The following is an 18,818-nucleotide window of genomic DNA, read 5'->3' as shown; positions in this document are numbered from 1 at the left end:
AATCCACGTATTTTATAGTTTCATACATATTTTGGACTACTGCCACTACCTGTAGCTATTTTAATGCAACACAACTCGGAAGATAAAATACTGATACGAAAGAGCTTACAGGTGGTGATCAATATAAGCGTATGCTTAAACCAAATGCCGAACCGTCGATTTTACACACAAGGATTCTAAACACAGTGGCTGCTGCTTCATGACAAGCGTCAACATGTTTTTATCCTGCCAGAATATCATCTAGTGTTTCTTGTCTCTGCTGTTTGTAAGCTCTTTCGGTAGCTGTGGTCGACTAAAAGCCTCAAAGGCATCAGGGCTAAAGTGGAGAGAACAAAACATGGGTCTTTAGGTAGTATCATTCATCCACAGGAATCTTCCCATTATTTTCTCCTCTTGTTATCGCTAAGAAAGCAGTGAAGATGTACATCGCTTCTCTTGTTGCCCTTTGACTGAAAATTACAACCAAAAGCCGCACAATGTGGCATTGTATCAGTATATTGAATTCATATGAATTCAGTGTAATTACTGACTGCTATAGCATTTAACTTGTTTTTTTGCTTTGATCTGCCCACCCCTACAGATCATGGACATGGCAGGCTGGGTGCTATTGAGAAGCGACAGACAGGAAGTGCCTGTGTCTACGTATCTCGATCAAGATCTGGTGGAAGCTGATCTGAGCGACGTACCTGATGTCTCACAGGACCTCCACTGGCACGCTCCTCACGCTTACCTCGGTGATAAAGTGAGTCCACAACAATCTGTGACTTTCAGAAGCATTGTGAAAAGCATTTTTGTACTCTGATCTTCTGTATCTAGACTTTATATCATATATTAGTCTTATGACGACATGGCAGCTGCTGTGACATATGTTTCCACCAAGCTTATGGGTTAGCTGGTGGTCAGACAGTAAGGGGCCAGAAGGACAGCTGATCAGATAGCTCACATTAATGCTACAGGAAACATGAGGGTCAGACAAACAATCTGATAACTCACGCACACCTTGTTTAGACTGGTGCTAGATGTTGCTGATGAGCATCAGATCAAACAGGCTTAGTGCAATCTTAGTAAAATCTTGTCTTACAGTTTTTTACAATCGTTTTTGCACTAATAACAGAACCGTAATGTCATTTTTCAAAACTCTAGACACATAATTCACAACCAATGATCAAAATGCACATTTTTCAAACCACTTAACACATTTTTCAAATGCTTGGATACAATACATATAAGCCAAAGATAATTTGTTCATTGAACTTAAATCACCTGTTCAAAATGACACAACTTAACATCAAAGTATTACTATTTCAAAATGCAACTCACACATTACATCTGAGATGAGTGTGCATTCATTTCATTACAAAGATTGAACTATCAGTTGATACATCTGCTTAAAATGATAAGTAATTGTTGCATTACCCTTGAAGCATAGCTTTTATGGAAAATAGTGCATGTTTCAGGATAGATCATTTGACACCAGTTACCACAGAATATGACCCAGATGGACCACACAACACTCTCAGAAAAAACGGTACAAAACTATACCTTTTAGGGTACAAGTAGCTGTCACTGGGGTGTTACCAAGGGTACAATTTTTTGGGAACATAATTGTACAATAAGGACCCATTGTGTACCTTTAAAGGTACCTTTATATGTTTTGTTGCCCAGGAACAAAATTGTACCTCTGCAGTAATGTTTTTTTTTTTTAAACTGTGTATCTATGGATGTCATATTTCATTCTTTATCAGATATGGTTTCTATGGCCCCATGTACCTCTTTTACAGAACACATTTTCATATTCAACATTACTGAATGCAAGATGTCATTTTTATGTTATTGCTTTTGTGGTTTTAATGAGTTAATGAAACCTGAATCACATATTTTGTACAACTATATTTAATGATTGTACTAGCAAAAACACATTGAAACTATGGGTAGCTTGTGTATGGGTGATCTAAAGTAATGTTCCTATAATATTTCATAATAATTCGTTTTTTGAAACAATGCTTCTGCTAATGCAAGGCTTCTTTAAAGATATGAAAGCAATATGCAAAGTTTTGAACACTGGACAGCCTGTGTTACAAATAATGACTGTTTTGAGTTTTGTATCTAGAGTTTTGAAAAATGACATTAAGGTTCAGTTATTAGTGCAAAAACGATTGTAAAAAACTCTAAGCTGATTTCTATGTGTACATGTAGGTGTCGTCCTACGGAGGTTATCTGCGCTACCGCTTGCATACCCAGACGATGAGAGGTGATGCTTTTCTGATCGTTGAGACCACACGCCCTGACGTTATACTCAAGGTACTAGAGCAAAGAGTCTCCTTCTGTCATGATTATCGAGAGTTTATATTTGAGGCCTAACTGAAAGTCTATGTGTGCAGGGGAATCAGATGACTCTGGTGTACATGGAAAGAGAGTATCCCTCTCCTGATGACCCTCATGAGGGGATTGTCCACCTGGTGGAGGTGAAAAACTTATCTAAAAAATAGTCTTTACCAAATAAGTCCACAAATGCACAGTTGTAAAATCTTCTTTCTCATTGCAGGAGAGCTTCAGGCACGCTCAGACGGGGAACTCAGTGTCCCGTGAGGAGCTGATGATGGTGTTGGTGGCGCTGGAGTCACTCCAGATCAGAGCGCTGCACTCTCAGTCTGCCCAGTCTGTGTCACTGCGTGCTGCTGTGCTGGAGGGGGCCGACAACCTGCCCTCTGGTCGACATGCAAACAATGTTGAAATTTGTCTCTGCCCAGGAAACTATCTAGGAGACTCCTGTCAGGTAGTGTGCTTTAACAAAAAAACAAACGATTTTATACAATCACATCTATACTATTAATTTTGTTACAGTTCTGTGTGAACAGGACTAGTCAAAAAGTCAATTAATCCACCCGTTTTGCCTGCTTAAAGGAGTAGCTCACTTTCAGAACAAAAATTTACAGATAATGTACTCACCCCCTTGTCATCCAAGATGTTCATGTCTTTCTTTCTTCAGTCGTAAGGAAATTATGTTTTTTAAGGAAAACATTTCAGGATTTCTCTCCATATAATGGACTTCTATGGTGCCCCTCGAGTTTTAACTTCCAAAATGCAGCTTCAAACGGCTCTAAACGATCACAGCCGAGGAAAGAAGGGTCTCATCTAGCAATACGATCACTTATTTTCAATTTATATGCTTTTTAACCTCAAATGCTCGTCTTGTCTAGCTGTGTTTGTACTCTGTGTAGAGATTAAAGTATATAAAGTATATAAATTGTAAATGTTTTTAGACAATAACTAATCGTTTTGCTAGACAAGACCCTTCTTTCTCAGCTGGGATCGTTTAGAGTCCTTTGAAGCTGCATTTAAACTGCATTTTGGAAGTTCAAACTCGGGGGCACCATAAAAGTCCATTATATGGAGAAAAATCCTGAAATGTTTTCCTCAAAAGACATCATTTCTTTATGACTGAAGAAAGAAAGAACATCTTGGATGAGAAGGGAATGAGTACATTATCTGTAATTTAAAAAAAAAAATATATATATATATATATATATATATATAATTTTTTTTTTTTTTTTTTTTTAATTGTTTTACATAATGTACCTACAAAACAAAGCAAAAAACAACAGAAAACAACAAGTGAGGGACATTTAACATAATCAAAGCAAAATCGTAAAATAAATTCAGAGTAAATTCAGTCATTACTGTGAAAACAGTAGTAATACACTATTCAGTTTTGAGGAAATCCACAAAGGGTTGCCATACAGTTTGAAATTGGCGATGAGACTTGGGCTCCAAGCAACATATCCACTCCAGTTGTATGCATATAAACATGGAGAGTCTGAGGATTTCCAGTTTAAAAGAATTGCTTTTTTTGCAAGAATCATGCCCATCAATAGAGGTCATTGCTGGAAACTTGGAAGAGTGTTTAATGTCTTAAGAATATCCAATATCTGTAAATTTTTGTTCTAATTAGTAAGGTAGTCGTTAAGTTTAGTTATGGGGTAGGATTAAGATTTAGAATATGTTCATGCAAATATGTGCGTTTAATAGTACTAATAAACAGCCAACATGCTAGTAATATGCATGCTAGTAAGCAACTAATTAATAGTAAGAATTGGTCCCTATACCTAAGTGTTATCAAAGTACTTTTTTTGGTCAACAAAGGATCAGTCAAAAAATATTTTGTTTTAATGTAGTATTTTATAGTATTTTAATTATTTATTTGACACATTTTCAGTACAAAGTTTTAACACAGTTTTAATACAATTCAGTTTTTTGTGTATATTAACAATTAAAATTAGGGTTGCATCGATCCGATGCTCTGGATCGGTATCGACGCTGATCCAAGCTTTTTGAATGGATCGGATATCGGTGATGCGTGACCGATCCAAATTCGATACCGTTACCAGAGTTTGATTAAATAAATAGCAAGAAATAATGCTCTACTGTAAAAACTATAATAACTCATACAAGAAAACAATTATTTTAAAACATTGCCTTAAAAATAAAATACATTTACAATACGTTGCGCTGCTTACACAACCACATGTGACGTGAGTGTGACAGGCGAGTTCAGAGGGAACTTTCACATGCAAAGTCTACTGTACCTCAGCGCGGTAAACATGTCCCTGATCTTCTGGAAATATTTTACTCTTGATACAGCATCTAGTAGCACTGCAAATTGTAATATTTGCAAAGCCAAAGTTTCAAGAGGTTGAAGTAGTGTTTCGAATTACAACACCACAAATTTAATCAAGCATCTTCAAAAGCATCACGCCAAAGAACACAAGGACTTCGCGAACCGAGTGACAGCTTTTAATACTTTCTTTGTAAATACTTTGTAAATGAGATATTGTTTAATACAGCAGTTAAATAAATAAGAATTATTATTAAATGACTTTCATTGACTGACTATAACACTACTGCCTGATTTTGCTCTATTTCGTCGTCAAAAGTAATCTGAAACAAGTCACAACTGAGCCGCTGCGCATCTCCACTCAAACACAGCGGTGTTCGTTTATGAATGAAAGTGCGTTTTTAAACGAATCTAGTGAAATGATTAAATTTCCCGTTCAAACAGAGAGTCACTTGGTTTATTTCTGAATGAACCATCCGTTCGAATGAATCAAATGAATGAAATGATTCAGTAATTAAATCAGTGTCTTGCTGCCATCTGCTGGCAGATCTGTTCAGTTATTTATATCTGTAATATTTCTGTTTTCAAAATGTTATTTTTAAAACATTAATCTTAATATGAATTTATGAATTTGATTGCACTCATGCATGTCTCTTTTTCCCCCCTTTTTTATCCAACAATGTGCAAGCAGATTTGGTATTTCTTTCTTTACCTAAAACAAATAAATCTTGACAAAGTGACAAAGTGAAGTGTATACATTCTTTAGTTTTGAAGGTAAAATACCCCCAACAATAAATATATTTAAAAAAAAAAAAATAGCAATAAACAAAACTTATTTAACATCTCCAAAACATTTTTTAAAAAATACAATAAGGCCCCAAAGCTGTACACTGCGTGTGTCGAATTGTACGATAAATTACATTTGGGAAGTGTTATATCAATACTAGCAATTCACATGCCATACATACATAAATTTTATTTGCCATTTCTTATTTTTTACATTTTATTACCCATCCAATCAATTAAACTGTAGAAAACATCAAAAAATTAAGGCAGTACAGTTACAAAAACTAAACAAAGAAAGAAATTATACACAAATACAAATCCCTTGAGAAAATTAACTGTGGTTAGAATTTGAAAAAGGCATTTGATAAGTGAGATCTCTGATTGAAGTCCTTGAAAATCAAAATAAGTAGTGCTTGAGAAGTCCTTGAAAGTTCTGGAATTTCATTTTACAGTATCTGTATGAACCCTGAATTCATTATGAAGAGAATATTGTGCAGTTGTTAAAACTGGTTCTGAAATTGTTAACACTTTCATTCCTTCTTCTCCTTCACTCAGAAATGTGCTCCAGGCTACTACAGAGACACTAAAGGCCTGTTCCTCGGGAAGTGTGTCCCATGCAACTGTAATGGTCACTCTGATGAGTGTCTGGATGGCTCTGGCATATGTGTGGTAAGTCATATGTAAATCACATAAAAGTCTTAAATATGGGTAATATATTGGTATTGCGCATTCCACTGGGTATAGTAAAATGTCAAACTTGGAAAACAGAATCGTAAATCTAATTTAGGTTTAAGATCCTGGGAAAGACCTTTCAAAGTTACAAAAATGGATATCAGAGCCAACTCAGTTAGGGTGTTTGCTAAAAGCTTAACTCTTTATGCACAGAACTGCCGCCACAATACCGCTGGAAATAATTGTGAGCAGTGCCAGGGTGGTTTTCATGGTAACAACACTGTTGATGGCCACGCGGTGTCCTGCTCCAGCTGCCCCTGCCCGCTCCAAGTGACTTCAAACAAGTCAGTTTGTCTTATTTCATCATCTTTACTACTAATTTACCATTTCCAGGTAGTTTAAAACCATTTTTCTTCTGTTGATTTGCTTTAAATTTGCCAGTGCATTTTTTCTTCCTGCTTTCTTTTCTGATTTCTGCTTTTACTCCCAGTATAAGCTGATTTTAGTGTTGGATATCCCAGCATGCCTCATTCCTAAATTAAAGGATGTCGTCTGTTTGATCTTGTTATCAGTTTTGCCATCCGTTGTGTGGAGAGGCCCAATCAGATGAAGTGTCTTTGTAGGCCTGGCTATGCTGGATCCAAGTGTGAGAGGTACAGTTAGTCAGTCTTATTTTTTTTATTTATTATTATTTGTCATAATATGAAATAAAAATACACTACCAGATTTTTAGTGTTTCTTAAAAAAAGTCTCTTCTGCTCACCAAGCCTGCATTTATTTGATCCAAAGTACAGCAAAAACAGTAATATTTTTAAAATATTTTTACTATTAAAAAATTAAGTTCTTCCTGTGGTTTCTAAGCTGAATTTTTAGGAAATTTCAGTCACATGATTCTTCAAAAATCATTCAATATTCTGATTTACTGCTCAAACTGTTTTTTCAGGTTTCTTTGATAATTAGAAAGTTCAGAAGAACAGCATTTATCTGAAATAGAAATCTTTTGTAACATTATAAATGTCTTTATCATCACTTTTGACCGATTTAAAGCATCATTTAAAAATAAAAGTATTAATTTCTATAATTATCTAAAATTTCTAGAATTTAAAAAAAAAAGCTTTTTATTTCAGATAAATGCTGATTTTTGGATCTTTCTATTCATTTGTTATTTCAATTGTTTTAAATATTGATAATAATAGGATAGATAATAATAATAGGATCATGTGACACTGAAGCCAGTCTTCAGTGTCACATGATCCTTTTATTATTAGGTGTATTCGAGCTCATGCTGCGCTGCGCAGACCGATCGGCGAGATTAGCCGAAAGCAGTCGGGGAGGAGCTGAAAACGGAGCCGTCAAGTCGGACAAGTTGGAGATCTCGCTGCTCCCTCAAACATGGCAGATCACGTGGCGTTTGCCTACTTTATTGCAGATGAATTGGAAGCTATAGAAATACCTTTTTTGTTGGAAGAAATGCAGCACATGCAATTGAAGCAGCAACTACAGATTTCAGCATCAATCAGTGTTGACCACGTTACATTAAATGTCTGTGACATTTTAGTTATTCCATAAAAAATATTACTTAAATATGCAGATGAATACTATAAGTGGTCTGTATGAAAAAAGTACAATAATAAACTTATGCACAAATCCAATATAAAGAATTTAAGGGAATAAAATGTACTGCAGTCAAAAGATCGTAAACTATTTACGAAATGGCATGCAAATTGATTTGTTATGCACGAAACACGCGTGATCATCGTCATGTGGTGAATGTGGCCAATCGTGAGAAGCTGAATAATAATGATGCTGAAAATTTAGTTTTGAGTCAGATAGAAATCATTTATTTTAAATAGTAAAAAATATTTCAACATGTTACTGTTTTTGCTGTACTTTAGATCAAATAAATGCAGGTTTGGTGAGCAGAAGAGACTTCTTAAATAAACATGAAAAATCTTACTGTTCAAAAACTTTTGACTGGTAGTGTAAAAATACAACAAAATTAAATAAAATATTTAAGTAATTAAATAATAGATTATACATTTATACATTATACATCAGTGTTGTTTTTGACAACCATCTTAGATTTAGTCTTAGTCTTAGTCTTTTGGACTAAAATGCTTCTTAGTTTTAGTCAAATTTTAGTCACTTCTATATGTGATAGTTTTAGTCCAATTTTAGTCGACTAAAAGTCAAAAAGGTTTTAGTCTAGTTTTAGTCAAAAAAAAGGGGAAAAAGTAGTATTTTAACAAATTAATGTAGGTCAGTAAGTATTTTGCTGCTGGGTAGTGTCACTTATAAGTTCTGAAAATAGCAGATCTATAGTTCAACACAATGTGAGCTTCCGGATCGACTATTTTCACCAATAATTACAATAATGAAGGAATGTTTTAGAACATAAAAGACAAACAAGGATGGAATGCTAAAACGGCTTGCCATACTAGTATAGCAAAGAGTATTTAATGCTAAAACGGCTTGCCATAGCGTCAGATAATTTTTAAGTTTTAATTGGCATGCACAATAAGCGGAAATGTCATGCATTTTAAACGTCTGACGGACCACCCACTAACATTTTCGTCTATTCTCGTCTCGTCAACGAAAACTCACACACGTCTCGTCATGTTTTAGTCATCAACGAGCCATTTTTATCTCGTCATCGTCTCGTTATCATCATGAAAAAAAGTGGCGTCAACTAAATGATTTCGTCATCATCATCGTTGACGAAAACAACACTGTTATACATTTATATTATTATTATTCAATAATTAATTACTGTCAATTAAAAATTATATATTTTTTAACCTAATACAGGTGTGCACCAGGCTATTATGGAAACCCAATGGTGATTGGCAGCACATGCCAGCCATGTAACTGCAATGGAAACTCAGACCCTAACATGCTGTTCAATGACTGCCATCCTTTGACTGGCGAGTGTCAGAGCTGCATGCACAACTCCGCCGGGCCGCACTGTGAAATCTGCGCCCCTGGTTTTTACGGTGATGCCATCACTGCCAAGAACTGCACTCGTAAGTTGACGTTTATACGCAGGTAGAAAAATTTTAATTTATGCAATTCTGAGTTCTCATGATTGTCTTACTTCCCACCTGTATTGTCCAGGATGCAACTGTTCTCCTTGTGGCACTGCACGTTGCGACCCTCACACAGGGCAATGCCACTGTAAGCCTGGTGTGGTGGGAGCCCAGTGTGAGCACTGTGAGGTATGTCTGCACATCTGTTTTGTCCTTATCTGTTGTTTAGTCTTAGTGGTTGATGGTAATAATGTTTTTTGTTTTGTTTATTTAGAATGGGGCATTTGGCTTCAGTTCCTGCGGTGGTTGCCGTAAGTGTGATTGTGATGCAGCAGCGGCGTTAGTTCAGCCATGTGACCCTGTTAACGGCACGTGTGCCTGTCAGCCTGGGGTTAATGGACCGAACTGCCGCCAGTGTGCTCCAGGTTACTGGGGCTACAGCCCTAATGGCTGCAAGAGTGAGTCAAACACACACAAACTGTACACACTGCATATATAATATGATACGTTATCAATTGAATTGAATTGACTGACGTATGTGTGTGTGGTCTACAGAGTGTGAGTGTAGAGGAGGCCGCTGTGATCCTCGCACAGGAGAGTGCCACTGTGCAACAGGTCTGACAGGGAAGCAGTGTGACACATGTCTCAATAAATACAGCGTTCCTGTGCTTCATGAAGCTGATGTGCATTGTCAGCGTGAGTACTGCTTCACTGAACAATACATTTAATTCATTCATTTTTTAGAGGTAAATCAATAACAATTACATTTTTTACAATATTTCAAGTGTAATTAATAAGATTTGTTGTATTTTGAATCAAATTTTTTTTTGTAAAAGGCAAAAAGTTGATCATACTGATTTTAAACTGAAGGATTCATTAGTTTGATTATACATTGAATCAAAAACTACCATAACAACTTAGTTGATCATTCAGTATACTTTAAATAAAGGATTATGTGTTCTCTTTTGTCACTAGTGAAACATTGATACAATATTTTGGTCGTGACTGTTTTGGTAGTGACAAATTTATAAAATGACGCCCCCAAAAAAACAAAGATGTGACCATTTTAGATACTTTTAAACCTAGCTCAAAGATGCTAATCAGCACATGGTTAGCTAGAACAGCTCTGAGAAGTGGTACACATATAAAAACTAAAATGTTATGGAATAACTCCCAAAAAAGTGTGCTTAATTATAGAAAAATGGTGTTCGGTAGTGACATTCTTAAAAGTTACGCAGTTTTTTTAGGCTTTTAAACACATTTACCTTAAAATAATGGGACCTCACACCTTGTAGCTATGAGAGAGAGGGACACATAAATATTTCTTGATCATAAATGTAGGGGTGTAGTTAAAATCAGTCTCAGCCAATGGACTTAAACTGTTTTAGTAGTGACATAAAAATGCGGGTGTCAGGTTTTCCTTGTGTTTTCCCCCTCTTTTGGTCTGTGTGTTTTGGTTTCTCCCTTTGTTTCCCCCCCCCCCCGCTGGTTGGTTTCTCCCATGCCCATGTTTGGACTTCCTGTTGTTCAGTGTCATTGCCTACACCTGTTTGAGTTAATCAGCTACCCTTTATAAGTTGTTTGTTTCCTCAGTTTCCTTGTCCGGCAATAACTGTTACTCACTTTCTTAAGTTAGATCCCACGCTTCCTCCTGTGTTCCAGTCTCTTTGTCCGCTGTTTTACCATGCTTGAGGATTTATTAAAGACTTTATTTTACTCCATCGTCTTGTTGCCTGTTCCTGCACGCACCGTGACAGTGGGACACTTTTTTTTAAACAGAGTTACATAATTTACATAATGAACACTTTTTAAAAGAATCAAAAAGATACTAAGGAATTTCATAAGTTGAAATTTAGGGGTTAGGGTTCAGGACAGCCACCTCCCAATTGAAAGTGCCCAATAAATTATGATTTTATGTATATTAAGCGTACTGATATTTTTAAATATTATGGCTTTCAATAGAAGTATCTTAGTACACATCTAAGATTTGAACACTTAAGTTCTTTTTAAATGTGAACAATATACTTTGTGAGACACAGTTAATTTCATACTTCAGATGGTGATTGTTGTGCATTATATTTTTAGCCTGTGACAGCTGTGTGATAGTGCTACTGGAGGATCTGGACAAAGTAAACGAACGTTATCAGTCTATTGCCCATCAGCTGAGCAGCCTCAATGCCAGCTCAATCGCCTATGCTCAACTAAACCGCCTCAATGCGTCTATGGAGGAGATTGCTGTGAGTCTATTTTTCTTTCAAACACAGTTACGCTCTGACACCGTATTAGGACTTTTACATTTTAGGATTTCACTTTAACTTTTAGTTTACGTGTGGTATTAGGATTATAACTACATCTTTATGCTTCAGAATGCCATAAGAAACTACAACAGCACTCTGGACAAGAGCAGGGACCAGGCCAATATGCTGGAGGGAGAGCTGCAAATCATTAAAACTGATATTGCAGAGTTAGAGGAGAAGGTTTGAGAACATATTATCAGATGAACTAATTCTGATTAAATAAACCATCTAAAAAGAACCATTTAACAATACTTTGTTTTTGCGTGTCTGTGTTTTAGGCCTCAGCCACACAAAAGAAAGGAGATGCCTTAGAGGACAACACTAACTCCACACACACTAAAGCACAAGACCTGCTTGGATTCATCAAAGGCATCATGGGAAATGTGCATGGTGAGAGTGTGACAAAAAAGGTCATGTCGTACTATATCTACCATTTGTACTTAAATATTACAGTCACATTCAGCTGACAACATTTCTGCATCTGCTCAGATGTTATACTGCGGGTTAACCGCACAGCGCAAAACGAGACAACGGTGATCGATGAGAAGGAGCTGGCTCGAAAGATAGCAGAGGTGGAGTCCATGCTCAGAGACATGCGCTTCAGGGGCTTCGACTTCCAGAAGAAACTAGCAGAAAATGAGCTGGACCAGGCCAGCAAGTGTGAGTGGCAGGACAGGCCAAGTCTATGAGAAATGCCTTTATCATTTTATTGTGTAACTCTTTATAAATACTTGATTTTGGATTGGAAAAGGTTAGATTTACATTAAGTGTAATGCACATTATAATGCATTATATGATCTTACAATTAAATGTAAATATAACCAAGGATGTTACGCTATTATCAATATCGTGGTATCGCAGTAGCAAATTATCGTGGTCACATGACGATATGAAACGATAGATCTTCCAGGTAAAAAGTATGGTTTTTAAAATATATATTTAAACTTCGTACTCTAAGATAAAAGGTCTTTAGAGTTGTGTTTTGGGCCGTTATGCTTTGGCACAGTATCTGTCAAATAATAATAAATAATTAATAAAAGCTTAAAAGTATGAATTGCTGACAGTGGTTTAAATGAGTAACGCTACTGCAGTCCAATTCAAAATATCTCTTTCAAGTGTAGAAATTAGAAGAAAAAGAATCAATTATTTTAATAGAGCAAGAGCATCTATTGCTCTTGCTCTATTAAAATAATTAATTCTTTTTGTTAAAGACTTTGTCTAGTTTTTCAGAGTGCGAACCATCTACAGTCTCTTCTATACTTTATTGGTTTTCACGCACCTGGACTTACAATTAGCCGTCATGTGAGCTCAACAATATTTCCTTGTCTTCTAAGTGTAGAAATTAGGAAAGAGGTATTGTAATTTCCCTACTGTAGTGTAAAGCAAAAATAATATACCTATGAAATATTCATTTTCATTTATTTCACAGTGCAATTGTTTTACAATATATGGCTATTACTGTCATAGGAGTAACAATAAATATACAATTGTTGTTGTTGTTGTTATTATTATATTCTAATTTGTTTGGCTTCTAAAATACTAGTATAAATGTAATTTAGACTGAGACTAAGGGTTGAGTCCCCTTTAAAGTTCAGGTACAAGTCAATTCAAATTTTTTTCTGACTTAAGTTTTCTTAGTTAAGAACATGAGTTGGAGCTCTCAGTTTTGAACTCTCAAAGTGCATTAGATAGAAGAATTTAACTTTAAAATGTAAATTGTATTGTGGACTTCATATTGAGATATTATCGTATAGTGAGATTTTGATATAGTTACATCCCTAATAACCACAGTTATAATATTTTGTACAAAAAGGAACAAACATCTAGAATAAATAGTTAAAAAATAAAAAGCCAGCACTTTCGTATTGACTTTTAAAAGTGCTTTTTCTGTATTTAAGATGGTAGACCTTGTCCTTCACATTTGTTGTCTCTCTGTAGTGGTAGATCGTGTGAAAAATGAGGTTGCAAACCGGACACTAAATAACGAGGCTGTGGCAGAGAACATCAGAAACAAACTGAACCAGTTCAATCAGCAGCTGATGGACCTGAGAGACGCTATGAATGACGCTGTCAAGAACACAGCAAATGCTGTGGAGGCCAACAACATGAACCAGAAACGCATGGAGGATTTGCAGGTATTTATACAAACACATCCACCTGCACAGGATTGAGAGTTGGAATTTGAGTTTAACTGGCCACACATCAAAGAAAGATTAATTGGCATTTGAGTTGGAAAAGGAATTAATTCAATTGCTATGTGAAGAAATTAATTTCTCTGTTGTGTTTTTCTAGAACTTAGTAAATAACCTGCTGAAGAAGCAGAAAGAGGTGGAGAACCAGCTACAGATGGCAGAGGATGATGTGACCCAGGTCAACGACCTGCTCTCCATGCTCCAGGACTCCAAAGAGGTACATATTCACAGGAACACTACGCTGTGTGTGCAAAACCAAATATAGCATTTCTGTGTATTATAAATTAGACTCATGCATGCTGTTTGTGGATGCTGTGTCAACTCTATCAGGACTATGAGCGTCTGGCTGCTCAGTTGGATGGAGCGAGGCAGCCTCTAGCTGAGAAGGTGCAGAAATACGCTCCCGCCGCCAATAAAATTCCCCTGGTGGAGGCTGCAGAGAAACATGCTGAAATGCTGGACCAACTTGCCAATAATCTTTCCAGGTGTGTGACTGTTGTCAAATTGGGCTTTTAATGAATTATTCTGATAATTCTGATATTCTGATAAAGAGCAGAAAATGAGGCCTCCACAAAATTGCTGAATGTTTTGCACAATATTTCATGTGCTAATTATTGTACACAATAAAATGTGCTCAATTAGCAAAGCAATTTCACAAAAACACATTTCCTATACCTTCCTATACATGTTGTTGGAAGTGGACACTTATATCTCACCAGGCAGGCACTAGGTGGTGACATAAAACTTCCGCTTCCCAGGACAAATTCTTTGAAACGCACATCACTTTATAGAGCAATATCTATCTGGAATCGACTCTCTGTATCATCACGCAGAGTTCAGAACAAATACAAATTTAAGAGGACAGTAACTCAAGAACTGTTGCAAATGACCTTGTGAAAGCTGGAAGTTGTCATGTTCTTTCACCTGGTAATATTTTAAATGTAATTGGAATGTTTGAACTTTCTTGATTGTAATTTGTGTTGTTACTGTTCTGTGTAATTTTATGCTGTGAATATTTTAAAGAGGACCCCAGGAAGACTAGCTGCCTTTAAATGGGCCGCTAATGGGGATCCTAATAAAAAACAATAAACAATAAACAATACCAGGGTACCCGCGGGGTCTTAAAAGCATTGAAAAAGTCTTAAATTTGATAATCTCAAATTAAGGCCTTAATAGCCTTGAATTTGGAATACAAAGTCTTGGATTTCGTTACAAAGGTCTTATTTTATTTATTTATTTTTTGCCTTTCCTAGGATTAAGTTCATACCGTAACAAAATTAACTGTTACTAATGTGGGCTAATTAAAAATACATGCAGCGTAACGTTGAGAGCACCTCGCGCTCCACTTCATAGCAGAAAGCGCGAAAGCGTGCGCACTCGTTTCTATGGTTACTAGGTAGGGCTGGGCGGTATATCGAGTTCTGGGGATATATAGATATGATTCCCCAACGCCATGCGGGATTATCCAATATCTTTCATATCAATATGGTTTGAGGCCACACATGCGCGTTCTGCGCGAAACAGACCACTCCAAGGTAGCACGCGACATGGAGGAACATGCAGCGCCGGTCAACACAGAAAACGTACTGGTCAGTAAAAAGAAAAACAGCGGTTCACTTATCTGGAGATGGTTCGGATTTAAAACTTCCGATGAGCAGCAAAAACAGCCCATCTGCAGGGAATATTATAAATCAGTTGTATCAAAATGTGGAAGCACGTCAAATCTCTTCCACCACTTACAGCTTTACCATAAAGTGAAGTACGATGAGTATTTACAACTTCGGCCACGAAGACTGCGCAGCCCAGGGCTCGCAAAATCGCTAGCCCGATGTCCCGGGGCTATTGTGTTTATCAGTTGGGCTACCAAAAGGTGTCACCGGCCTGCCCGACGGGCTATCGTAAAGTAGAGGGCTCCTGCAGGTCCTTAAAAACTCCTCAATTTAGTTGTATCAAATTTAAGGCCATAAAAAGCCTTAAATATGTTAAATAGCATAAGAAATGTCTCAATTATAATTTAGGAGGTCTTACATTTGGGGACGGAAAGAGGAGAATGGCGATAGGGCTGGATTAAACTTCAGAAGGCAATGATGTCATTGAATAAATATGCACACTGCACGTTTCAAAGTCAAAACGCCACACGGATGTCTTTGTATGTATGTATCTGAAGGGACCCGTGTCGTTGGCATTTTCATTTCATGCCTAATGCTGCTTTGTGTACAGCCGTTACTGGGGAAACCGTAGTATTTCAGTGCTCCTAAAGCGCCACCTCATGACAGAGAATGAATTTTTATTTCCACATTTTTTCTGCTGTTTATGGTCAAATTATTGCAATTATCAACCTGTTTTTATGCAGCAAACACACAAAGAGTTGTAAATGTGAAAGAAGTTAATGTGCCTTCTAAATATCTAAACAATTAAGACAGTAATATTTATGTTTTAAATATAATAAATTATATACTCAATTTATCCCTTTTAATGGTATAAAGGCTGAAATGCCATTGTATAAACTATTTTGTTTTTGTGTGAACCTGTATCTGCATTATAAATCATGCCATTTTATGGCTGAATATTCTACCGTACACTGTCCAATCCTACTCATACTGTTCATTTGACTTGTGCAGCTCTTAAAAAGGGTCATAAATTGCCTTAAACTGATATTTAAAAATTCTGCAGATACACCAAATAGTGAAATAAAATTCCTTCCTTGATATTTGTTTATATTTGTGTACTGAAAAAATTGCAGCCAAGGCAGCAGAGCTGCGAAGGCTATAGTGTTCAACACCAAGTTCAAATTTATTTGTTTATTACAAATCAAATGTGTGTTACGCTGTTGCGTATGTATTAAATATAACTGATAATTTAAATAAAATATTTTATTTAATTCAAGTAGCCCACTTGTACATAATTATTTTCTAGGGTTCAAAAGTTATACAGATTTGACATTTTCCCCTCATACTTCTGTCGGAATGGGTACGAAGTTGGCATTGAATTTCATTTGAAATGGTATTAAAAAGGTCTTAAAAAGCCTTGAATTTCATTTGGAGGATCCCAGGGGTACCCATACAATCTAAATTCAAGTGTGCTGTTAAACAGACACAATTAAAACAACAATAAAGACAATTTAAAAATAACAAATAACCATGGAAATAAATAAATAATAAAAGAATTTGATTAAAAAATATGGAAAAAGCAATAAAGGACATAAACTAAAATAAAATGCAGTATAATAAGTCAAATTCAGCATAGTGCTTAGTCAGTAAAAAAAAAAAAAAAAAAGCCAAAAAACAGCTATTGGCTGATATATCACTATGTGAAGTCCACAATACGATATTATTGCGATATTGGGGGAAAAAATTAACATTTTGTCTGGGAGTTCAAAATTAAGAGCTCTAACACATATTTCTAACTATACAAACTTAAGTCAGAAAAAAGTCAGTGAATTGACTTGTACCTGAACTTTAAAAGGGACTCAACCCTCTTTTTGGTTGTGGTATACTGTCTCAGTCTAAATTACATTCACACTGGTGTTTTAGGAAGCTAAACTAATTAGAGTATAATAATAGGAATAACAAAAAGTGTATATTATTGTTATTCCTATGACAGTAATAGCCATATATTGTAAAAATAATAAATGAAAATGAATATTTCATAGGTATATTATTTTTGCTTTACACTACAGTAGGGAAATTACAATACTTATTTCTTAATTTCTACACTTGAAAGAGATATATTTACTGCAGTAACGTTACCAATTTAAACCACTAGCTGTCAGCAATTCATACTGCACTTTAAGCTTTTATTTGGACGGAAAACTTCAGCTTTAGTGAAAACAGGCTTACAAAAACCCTCCTTTAATGACCTCCTTTAATATGATAAATTTATTTTCATATCTAACATTTTGGCCTTGTGTTTGTTGTTGTGCAGTCTGATATCTGGCTCCAATCAAGATGGTTTCATACAGCGTGCTCTGAACGCATCTCGCGCATACACCAACATTATAAACAGTGTGCTGGAAGCTGAGGCTGCAGCAAAGAAAGCCAATGAAGCTGCTACTGAGGCTCTGGAGGTACAGTCAACCATACACTCAGTCATCTGTGCATGCACGTCAGTGCACCTTTATTAATGCATCTTTATTGCTCTTAAAACATGAGTAAGTGACATGCGTTTATTGATCTAGAACATAAAGGACGAAGACCTGCCCCTACAAGCTGCTGGACTAAAGAATCAGAGTAATGAGCTTGTGAAGGAAGCAGAGGAACTGAATAACAGCAGTCAAAGTAAGAACAGTAAACTCATGCTTCTTTCAAGATGCATCTTTGTTGTTGTGAATCTTGGTCTAATGTAGGCCATCTTTTTCAGGTTTAAAGCCACGTGTGGACTCCATACAGAAGAGTTTGCAGGATGCTGAAAAGAAGAAGGAGAATATGCTCCAAGACCTAAAGAACATTCAGAATAGCCTCAACACCAGCCGAGGTCAGAGTTCGTCCTTAGTCTTCCAAAGTCCATTGTGACCTAACCTATAGCAAGCTAACTTGCAAATAAATACACAACCTTTAAAATTTGGGGGTTGGTAAAATGTCACACTTATGCTCATCATTTATTTGATCAAAATACAGTAAAAACTGTAATATTGTAAAATATATATATATATATATATATATATATATATATATATATATATATATATATATATATATATATATATAGCAATTTAAAATCACTGTTTTAATGTTTTAAAATTTAATTTATTCCTATGATGCAAAGCTTTTCAGCATCATTACTTCAGAGTCTTCAGTGTCACATGATCCTTCAGAAATCAATCTAATACAATGATTTGCTGCTTTAGAAACATTTATGACTAATATTAATGTTTAAAACAGTAACAGTTTTTTTGTAGAAACCCATTTTTGTAGAAGCTGAGATAGATTTTTTTCAGGGTTCTGATGAATAGAAAGTTTAAAAGAACCACAACATTTATTTGAAATAGATTTTTTTTTGCAAAATTCTAAATGTATTTACTGTTACTTTTGTAGGGCCCTATGAAATCCAATTTATTTATTTTCCAAATTCCATTAATTTTTTTTTTTTTTGCAAAATTCTTTTTTTTTGACAATTTTTATGGATTCAGTTTTTTTCTGTCGTTACTTTTTCTAGGCTCTGTTTTAATGTTTAAATTAAATTTTATTAATTAAAAAGCTAATTAACTGAAATCATTAAACCTACACAATTT

General features: G+C 35.6%; 1 protein-coding gene across 1 annotated transcript in view; it reads left to right on the top strand.

The window, feature by feature from the left end:
• lama5 (laminin, alpha 5) overlaps nt 1-18,818 on the top strand; it is a 134,106-nt gene that overhangs the window by 84,571 nt on the left and 30,717 nt on the right. The window contains exons 36-56 of the mRNA XM_073823623.1: nt 581-742; nt 2,197-2,301; nt 2,382-2,465; nt 2,546-2,776; nt 5,957-6,070; nt 6,287-6,417; nt 6,646-6,726; nt 8,882-9,096; nt 9,188-9,288; nt 9,374-9,557; nt 9,655-9,795; nt 11,185-11,336; nt 11,466-11,576; nt 11,675-11,786; nt 11,886-12,056; nt 13,335-13,531; nt 13,689-13,805; nt 13,919-14,073; nt 17,513-17,654; nt 17,766-17,865; nt 17,948-18,061. Of these exons, the coding sequence (XP_073679724.1) occupies nt 581-742; nt 2,197-2,301; nt 2,382-2,465; nt 2,546-2,776; nt 5,957-6,070; nt 6,287-6,417; nt 6,646-6,726; nt 8,882-9,096; nt 9,188-9,288; nt 9,374-9,557; nt 9,655-9,795; nt 11,185-11,336; nt 11,466-11,576; nt 11,675-11,786; nt 11,886-12,056; nt 13,335-13,531; nt 13,689-13,805; nt 13,919-14,073; nt 17,513-17,654; nt 17,766-17,865; nt 17,948-18,061 (2,920 nt within the window). The remainder of the gene's footprint in view (nt 1-580; nt 743-2,196; nt 2,302-2,381; nt 2,466-2,545; nt 2,777-5,956; nt 6,071-6,286; nt 6,418-6,645; nt 6,727-8,881; nt 9,097-9,187; nt 9,289-9,373; nt 9,558-9,654; nt 9,796-11,184; nt 11,337-11,465; nt 11,577-11,674; nt 11,787-11,885; nt 12,057-13,334; nt 13,532-13,688; nt 13,806-13,918; nt 14,074-17,512; nt 17,655-17,765; nt 17,866-17,947; nt 18,062-18,818) is intronic.

The sequence above is a fragment of the Garra rufa genome, chromosome 18 (genome assembly GCF_049309525.1).
Source record: "Garra rufa chromosome 18, GarRuf1.0, whole genome shotgun sequence".
Classification (NCBI taxonomy): Eukaryota; Metazoa; Chordata; class Actinopteri; order Cypriniformes; family Cyprinidae; genus Garra; species Garra rufa.
Note: the sequence above shows the minus strand (reverse complement) of the source record. Positions and strands in the feature narration are given on the sequence as shown.